We start from the raw sequence: 9150 nt of genomic DNA, 5'->3' as shown, positions 1-9150 counted from the left end.
ACTTTTACAGGAGTAAAGAAGCTGTCAATCAGTACTTCTACTTTTACAGGAGTAAAGAAGCTGTCTATCAGTACTTCTACTTTTACAGGAGTAAAGAAGCTGTCAATCAGTACTTCTACTTTTACAGGAGTAAAGAAGCTGTCTATCAGTACTTCTACTTTTACAGGAGTAAAGAAGCTGTCAATCAGTACTTCTACTTTTACAGGAGTAAAGAAGCTGTCAATCAGTACTTCTACTTTTACAGGAGTAAAGAAGCTGTCAATCAGTACTTCTGCTTTTACCAGAGTCTGTTTGTAGACGAGTATCTGAGGAGAGGATGTGAAGACTTTTAACACCTCTGTACGTCTGTGGTTCTGTGGAAACAGAGAGTATATTCTAAGCTTCTAAATCATCAATTATCTACCTAATGCTGGAATAATTAGCGGATTAACTAAATAGTCTATTATCCAAAAATTAAATGCCAACAGGTTTGATGAATATACGACCTTCCTCTGGTTCCAGACTCTCACATGGAGCATTTTGCTTTTTTAAATGATTATAAATTCAGTATTGTTTGGTTCTTAACTGTTGTTCTGATAAAACAAGATATTTGAAGATGTCACTTTGGACTCTGACGACACGTGATGAGGATATACTGTTTAAAGTAAAAATTTAACAGCAGCGACAGTAAAACCTTCAGTTCACCCGGAGACAAACACAGCTCACAGCAGAAGAGAGGATGAGCCGGTTCCTCCTCCGGAGGGGAAAAACATTCAGATCGGTTCCACTTAAACAGATCAACAGTAATGTGTCGGCTTAGATTTAAGCGGCACAATGATGTGAGGACGACAAACAGCGAGGAGAAAAGACGAGCGCGTGGATGTACGACACTGAAGGCGAGGTCGATCTGACCCTCAACAAAGAAACAGACCGTAACGTTTAGGTCTTTTATAGTCTGATGTAAGGTGAGTTTGAAGTTGCGTCATTTGCTCATATGCTTCTATACAATCAGATTTCTTTTTGAAACCAGTGGAGTCACCCCCCGCTGGCTGTTGGCACCTTAAACCTGTAGTCACTTCTTCTATGCTTTTCATTATTAATGACAGCCAGACGGCATCACGACTTGTCTTCATTAACGCAGCGGTTGTAAAATGTCTCGTTGTTTTTTCCTTTAATTAAGCAGAAAGATGAAATAAGGAGTCCGTCACCTGAAGATACAGCAGGAAAACATCAACACAAAGACAAAACCTGATGAGAGGAGCTCCCTCCACCCACACGCCGAGGGAAACCTGTCTGACTGAGCAGATGCATGAGTGATGAAGACTTTGATTCAAAGAGGAAGAGGAGGAGAAAGAAGGAGGAGGAACAGTATCGAAGCAGGAAGTTGGAAATACTGAGAGGAGAGCGAGAAAATGAGGGCGAGGGAGGGAAAGAGAGGAGGAGGACAAGATGGAGCAGGTGACATGAGGGAGAGGAAGAAGAGGAGGAGGAGGCGAGGCTGCTGGGAGAAAACAGGACGACAGGAGGAGGAGGTGGAAGACAGGAATAGAAAGAAGAGGAAGAGAGGAGGACGAGGGCGTGGCAGCTTTCCCAGACCTCCCTTTGTGAAGCAGCCACACTACACCTGTTAGGAACCACCTGTCTGTTATTACGTCACTGCGGAAACAGGTGTGTGTGTGTGTGTGTGTGTGTGTGTGGCTGCATGATGCCCCTCCCCCGACAACACACACACACACACACACACACACACACACACACACACTTCTAGCTACTTGTGAGGACACTGCAGCCAAACATCCAACGTTCACCCTCGACATAAACTTACGAGCAAATCTGTAGACGAGAAGAAATCAATAAAAAACAAAGTCCACTGACGACTCAAAAGGACATCAAAGTTTGTGTCTTCAGCTGCACTTGAACGCACCACAAAGACTGCAGACGACCACCAACTCGCACATCTGTCACCAAAGTCCGGCACCAACACAAGATTCAGTGACGTAATGCCCCTTTAAGTTCTCGCCTGCCATACCTTCAGGATCGCTACCAATTATTATTTATTCAGCGATCATCTTCTCTGTTCATCAGTTAAAGTTAACGTCTGAGATTATTGACTAACATCCATCAAAATCCCTTAAAATGAAAATATTCAGTCAGTCGTCCTGTAAGATGAAGAACGCCGGATGTAGGTCAAGTTTTCTCTTCATCAACTGATCAATCAATTAGTGTTTCAGCTCTCCTCCTCCTCTGAAACCTCATCTATGTGCAACAGAAAGGTGTCTGTTGGTATTTGACTAGATCATGTTTATAAATGTACAAGTTCCTGTTCAGTTGCAGCACAAAACGTTGGCTTTTCTTTAAATATGCAAGTTTTTAAACCAGGTTCTCTATCACAAAATCCATAAAAATTACAAATCCTGTGAAATATGATAAAAATATGAAATAAAGAATAATAAGCAGGGCAGCTCTCTGCTTCTGTACATTCAGGGTCACAGCTAACGATCATTTTCAATCATTTCAATTTGCTTCCATGTAAGATGAAGAACAGCATCAGATCATTTCAGTTTAGAGGCTGAATGTAGGTCACGTTTCTGTTGATCAATTCATCGATCAATTAGTGATTCAGCTCTGATGTCATTTCCTGAACAATCTCATTAACGCACAGAAGAGACGTGTCTGTATTAATCTAATTAATTATTTATGTTCCTACAAGTTATTTTGTCATTTGCGGCACAAAATCTTGTCTTTCCTCTTAAATTGGCAGTTTTTTAAAGCAGGTTCTGAATGGAGAGTCAGTGGATCCTTTGTCACTGACGTTTTAATCTGCAGCAGGATGAAGCAGCTTTACACACTGCAAGCTTTTTATTTATTTTTTTTTTTTTTGGAGGAAGCTGCAGACAGCAGAGCCTGAACACACCCACCTCCTCCCCCCTCTCCCCTCTCCCCTCTCCTCCCCCCTCCTTGATAATTAGCAAATTAATGCTGATGACGCCTGAAACCAGGAGAAAATGTCTGTTTCCTGCTCTGATGCAACAGGACGCACAGAGGGGCCCTTCTCTCCCAGGGGCCCTCACACTGATCTGAATCTGATTTCTGATCATCATGGTGATCATGTTACCTTCATGTCTCCTATGACGGTCTGGAAGAGCCCCCCCAGCGCGCTGCACTCCCTCTCCATCACTGTCTCCATCTTCAGCGGTGTCCTCGGGTATCACAGGCAGTCACTCGGAGCCCCTGAGATCCATAAATGAGGCAGCAGCAAAGAAATAAATGAAGAAGAAGAAGAAGAAGAAGAAAAGAAAAAAAATGCTCGGTGTTGGTTCGGACGCTCGGACTCGAGCTGCAGGGTTTCCCCGGCTGAAGGAGTGCTGGAGGCGGGCAGGAGCAGCAGCAGGAGCCGGCGGTCAGTCTCCTCTCAGAGCGGGTAAATCCATGTTGGAGCGGAGAGACGCGGAGTGACAGCAGGAGGCGGCAGGAGAACTTCACCGACACGGAGCTGCGCTGCGCTGATCAGGGAGGGCGGGGGCGCGCCGGGAGAGGCGGGAGCGCGCGTCTGGTGGCCCCGCCCCCAGCTGATTTTTATTAATGAAGTTAAATAAAATAGAAGCAATGTAGAGGACGAGTCATACAATCAACACAACAGTCAAAATAAAATTATATTCAATGATGTAAAATAGAAAATAAAATTAAAATAAAAATAGAAACATGCTGTAAAATAAAGGGGATGAAGAAAAAGACTCATCTGTGCTGAAAATCTTAAAATTAAATGTTATTCATTGATGTAAAACATAAAAATAAAAAATAGAATAACAGTAAAAATAGAAACAGGTTGTTAAATAAAGGAAGTGGATGAAAAAAGCCTCATGTATTCATAGTAAAAAAGAGAACTTATGATCACAAATGTCTGTTTAAATCATCAAATGTAATGTAAACCTGTAAATACAAGTAAAGGTGTCATACTGAAGACTTAACTAAGAATTTCACTGATTGTACATTTTAAAATAGATAAAATACACAAGAGGTAAAAATAAATCATAACACTGATCTGTAAAATGGTGTTTGATGTGTTTCTTGTTATATCTCAGAGTTACAGTTAGAATAGCTTAAAAAATTCAAATGGAAGAAATTAAAGAAATTAAATATGTGTTTTATGTCTGCATGTAGTTAATGTCTTGGTGATTCATATAAATCCTCCTGCCTCAGTTTTACATTGAAGGGCTTTATAAACCCGCTCATGACTCAGATATCTAAAACTGCGTCGCCACCTAGTGAATATTCCTCTGAACTGCCTGATAAAGATGAAAAAGTTGAAGAGGAGGAATAAAGAAAAGGACATGAAGAATGAAAATGGAAATTTCAGGACAGTTTCAAACAGGACAGACGGTTAATTTGCAAAACAACATGTTAAAGGCAGAGTTGAAAGAAATACTTTGAGATAATACATTATTACATATAACATTATATTATAAATACTCATGCAGAGATGTTTAAACAGTATTTTCCTGTTGTAGCTGTCAAAACCTCAACCTTTAACCTCTCTGGTATTTACTGCTGAGGTTTTTATTCTCACACAGTTGGGAAAATATGTGCATTAGTCCTGTAAATGTGTTTTTGTCTGTGTCATTGTGGTGATTTCAGCTTCAGTATTCATGTGATCCTCAACATGAACTGTCACTGCTGACCTTCGTGTAGGTTGGAGGACACCTAGTGGTGAAGCTCAGTCAGTGACGCTCCGGTTGTGTCCTGAGGGAAACCTTCTCTGATTTAATTTAATCACATTTATAGCCAATTATTACCAAAGAGTTCGTACGACAAATACTCTCTTAGCTCGGTGTCATTCTGCAGATTTGCATCCACAGCTGCACAGCATCACAATGAACGACAGAGACAAGATGCTCCTACAGTTGGTGTCCCTGCACAGCAGCCGGGAGGGAAAACCTGCAGACTTCTGGCTCTAAACTGAATTTTTGGAAGCTGGACTGAAGCCAGAAGGGCTGACCGGCTCTCTTGAAGGCAGATCTGGGATCAGATGGTGAAGCTGGCAGAGCTTCAAACAGTCAAAGCTGTGTCATTTTAACCACACAGACTCGCTGCTTAATGACAGGGAGCAACAACACACACACACACTGAAAGTCAATGCACAGAAAGCGGCGCTCTGTGTTATTATCTCCCCAAAAGCAGGAGAAGACTGAACTAATAACAGCTATCAGAGAGAGGGGGAGAAAAAAAGACACTGAAGAAGTGGGAGGAAAGCAACAAGACGAGGAGCTGCAGACTTGTGATTTACAGCATGTTCAGTCAGGTTCAGAGGGGAGTTTATGAGTCTCATCGTGAGATTATGAGTCTGCACATCGACGTCAGTGAAAAACAGCATGAAGTGGAAAAACATCAGCGCCTCAGTTTCATCAGCAGCTGCAGTGGTTTGAAAGGAGCATGAAGGCGTCTACAGAGTGATAATGAGCTGGTCAGAGATCCTGAATGTCTGCTGTGACATCCCTGGAGGAGGTGTGGTCTCAAGTTATCAACAAGTCAGGAGGAGAACAAGAGGAAGTGAAATGAAGGATCTGCAAATCTGCAAAATTGATTGTAGTGCTAAATTAAAAGATTTAAAAGATGAGGTGTGGGCTTTAATCAGGCGACACCAGGCAACAGATCATGTTCTAACCAACAAACAGAGACGTGTGAATCTACAGAACCAGTGTTGTGTCATTGTGGACCTTCTTATGGTTCTTCTCTGACCTTCTGGTTGATGTCGTCGGGCCTTACCTGGGAGAAGACAAAGTGGACAGGGGAGACAGGAAAAATACACACATATGATGTTTGTGAATTAACAAGATCCCTTTTCAATCAATATTAAAAGTGACCATTTATAATCCTATTAACAGTTGTTTACCTATGGTGGGACTCGAACCCAGGGTGAAAAGACACTTTCTGATGATGGGACACCTGGTTTACCGACTGAGCTGAAAAGCTCAACGTTTCTCTGTAGGATCAACCTAAACCACGCAAAATAAGTCACACCCACAGATTTTCTGATAAATCCAGGTGGTGCACGCCGAAAGGGGCGGTCTCGCTCGTTTCCCGCGTGAAGTTAGCGCATTTCCCTCCAAAACCCTTGATGTGTATATTAATGGCTGAGACAGATCGTCACTCTGTTTGGAGCGGCTCTTCTCTGAGGACACGAACACGGTCGGTAAACTGTTCTGTATGTATCTGCTTTATGTGTCCAGTTACCTGCTCAGTACAGGTGTATTCATGTCTGTGTGCACAGAATGTATTCAGTGTGTTTGACTCAGTTCTGGTTTAATGTGTTATTGAAATCACTGCACTGACTCCCTGTGTGTCAAAAGACAGACTTTAAAATCATATTAGTCGTGTATAAAGCACTAAATGTTCTCAGGACTGAATACATTTGGTTTACCTTTAAAAAACACATTTATTAAATCAGATGATAGTAGATTTTACAGTGATGTGAGACTCAAGAAGTGATGTCATGCACATGGTTACAGACTGCTATATCATTCTTTATTATGAAATTATTATAATCCTGTAAGAAATCCCCTTTTTGCCAAATGTGTCTTTAATCTGATTACATTTTCTTTTTTTTCTTGGACATACGCATGTAGTCATCATGTTTTTTTTTTGTCATTCATTTTCTATTACGACAACATTGCAGAATATATGAAACATACAATGACATCACTTTGTCGTAGCTTCATTTTACAATTCCCCCCCCCCACCCAACTCCACCCTTTCCCCATTCGCTCCACTCAACAATAACTGACATTTTTTAAACACCACCAAACAGATAAACTGGCTCATTTATGAAGAAGATCCTCCAGGATACTGATCACGTTTTTCCACATTGTCATAGTATTTAGTCTTGCGTTGTTGATTCGTGCCGAGGATAGTTCCAGGTAAGAGATGTCCAAAAAGCTGTGAAGCCAATGTGTGAGAGAAATATCGTGGGGCGGTTTCCAGCGTTGTGCTAACATCTTCTTAGCTGCAGTCAAGCCTGCAAGCCAAATCTTCCTAGAGTTTCTCCCAATGTCCAGGCCAGTGTCATCATTTAGCAAATGTACATAGGGATCCATCGGTAGCTTAGCCTCAGTCAGTAATTCCAAATTTCGATCAACTCTGTCTCTAATCCAAGCTTTCATTCCTGATGTGGGTGAGTACTGTTGTGAAAGTAATTTGTCATAAATATATGATATTATTCTCCTTGGCGCAACCTGAATCCACTTTAAAATAGGATGCTCTCCCAGCTCTGAACCCCAGGGAACCTTAGTTGAGCATCTATGGGATGCGCCAAAGCCAACTCCCATCCATGTTGGGGCCCCCGTGGATTGTTCTTGGCTCAGACTGCATCCAGTGGAAGCTCAGTTGGATTGAGATCTGGGGAATCTGGAGGCCAGGTTGGCACCTTGAGCTCTTTCCCACGTTCCTCGGGTCTTTCCTGAGCAGTTTTTGCAGTGTTGCAGGTGTGTTGTCCTGCTGGGGGGGCACTGCCATCAAGGAGTGCTGCTGGTGTACTCGGTCTGCAGCTGTGTTTGGGTGACTGGTGTTTGACAAAGAGTTATCCACATGGATGCTAGGACTCATGGTGTTCACAGCCGAACATGGCATTGGAACACAATGATCCATGTTACTTATTTCACCTGCCACTGGTTCTAATGTTGTGGTTCTCTGTGTATACACATGTTAAATACTTTATGAATTAGATCAAATAAATGCATTTAGGCACTTTAACCAGACTTGTTTACATGTCCTCTCAGTAAAACAAAACCTGTTTAAAATAGTTCTACTTCCTTTGAACCCTGTGGGTTTTGAGCTGGGACTTATACATTTTAATGGACAGCTTCATTTATGTAGATTCAACATTAGCATTAGCCTCGGCCTATTCACCCAGCAGGCCACTAATAAGGATCGTATTCAGTTTCTGACGTGCAATTGTGCGGTGGTTTTGGTTTAGAAGCAGTTCTTGTGGTCTCATTCATGGTAGAGGTGCTGCAAACTGAGCTACAAACACCAGCAGAATGACTGGAGACATGATAATTTCTGGTGGTCTGTGTAAGGTTTCTCTTGAGCGGTTGTTTGTCTGTCTACGTCCTCCTGAGTGTATAAACTATGTTGAGCAGAGCCTGGTGTTAACATTGGCATTCTTATTCATGGTAGGAGTGCAGCGGATTGAGAGCTACAACACCGCAGAACTGAGTGGAGACGTTTTGTTTTGGAGTTCCTGTGGTAAAGAGCTTTCTAGGGACAAGAGTTCAGTAACAGCAAATCAGTTGTTAGTGGTCTGCCAGGCAAACCTGGTGTTATCATTGTAAGTTACAGGTTAACTTGACCTGTAATGTGCTGTCCATCAGAGCTGTAAGGTGTGTTTTCCATGAATGGCAGTAGTCAGGCCTTGCTGGTAGCTGCTGGTATTGGTAATAACATATCCTACGAGCCCTTGTGCGATCCCGCCAACTTACAGGCCCCTGTTGTTACACACCTATGGTTGGTAGAAGCGTGCACAAAGTGTGCGTGTTTAGTTCGGACCTCGTGCCTGGCTAGGGACATGCTCAGGGCCACGGTAGAAGCTAGCCTGACGCCAACAAACCAGTTCAGGTCTCTGCCCTCATCTGTCCATGACGATCTCACTTGCGAGGTCAGTGAGCATGGACACAATGCCTTTTCTTGAAGATAATGTTGAACCTCTGTGATAAAACAAAATGAAAACAATTGCAGGAATTAATTTTCTTTGCAACTGTGTGCAACAGCATCCTGCTTGATAACACCATGCAGAGATCATTACAAAGCTGTTACAGGGCCCTCGGCCTCCATGCCCAGCAGACCACTAATAAGGATCTGATTGTGCTGTGGTGACGTTTTTGTTTGGAAGCAGTTGTTGTCATGTTCATGTTCATGGCAGAAGTGCAGAGAACTGATAGATACAAACAGCTTGAGCGGTTGTTAGTTTGTCAAGGTCAAGGTCAAGGTAAACTTTATTATCCCACAAGTGGGAAACTCATGTGGTTACCATTGCACATTACAAACAACAACAGGACAGACCAAATAACAAGAACATGAAAAGACATGACAGGCATGTGTGAATAAATAAAATAATTGAATGTTAATTTGAAATAGTTTAAAATACTTAGGAATTGTTTTGTCTAATGTTGCACAGTC

General features: G+C 42.3%; 1 protein-coding gene across 1 annotated transcript in view; it reads right to left on the bottom strand.

Annotated features, from left to right (window-relative positions):
- The window catches only part of LOC115578745 (protein MTSS 1-like), a 14234-nt gene extending 10728 nt beyond the window's left edge, over positions 1–3506 (bottom strand). Inside the window, exon 1 of the mRNA XM_030411867.1 lies at positions 3095–3506. Coding sequence (XP_030267727.1) covers positions 3095–3166 — 72 coding nt within the window. The 5' untranslated portion in view covers positions 3167–3506. The remainder of the gene's footprint in view (positions 1–3094) is intronic.
- Positions 3507–9150: the final 5644 nt, after the last annotated feature.

Source organism: Sparus aurata, chromosome 3, assembly GCF_900880675.1.
Source record: "Sparus aurata chromosome 3, fSpaAur1.1, whole genome shotgun sequence".
Classification (NCBI taxonomy): domain Eukaryota; kingdom Metazoa; phylum Chordata; class Actinopteri; order Spariformes; family Sparidae; genus Sparus; species Sparus aurata.
This window is presented reverse-complemented; position numbering and strand designations above follow the sequence as displayed.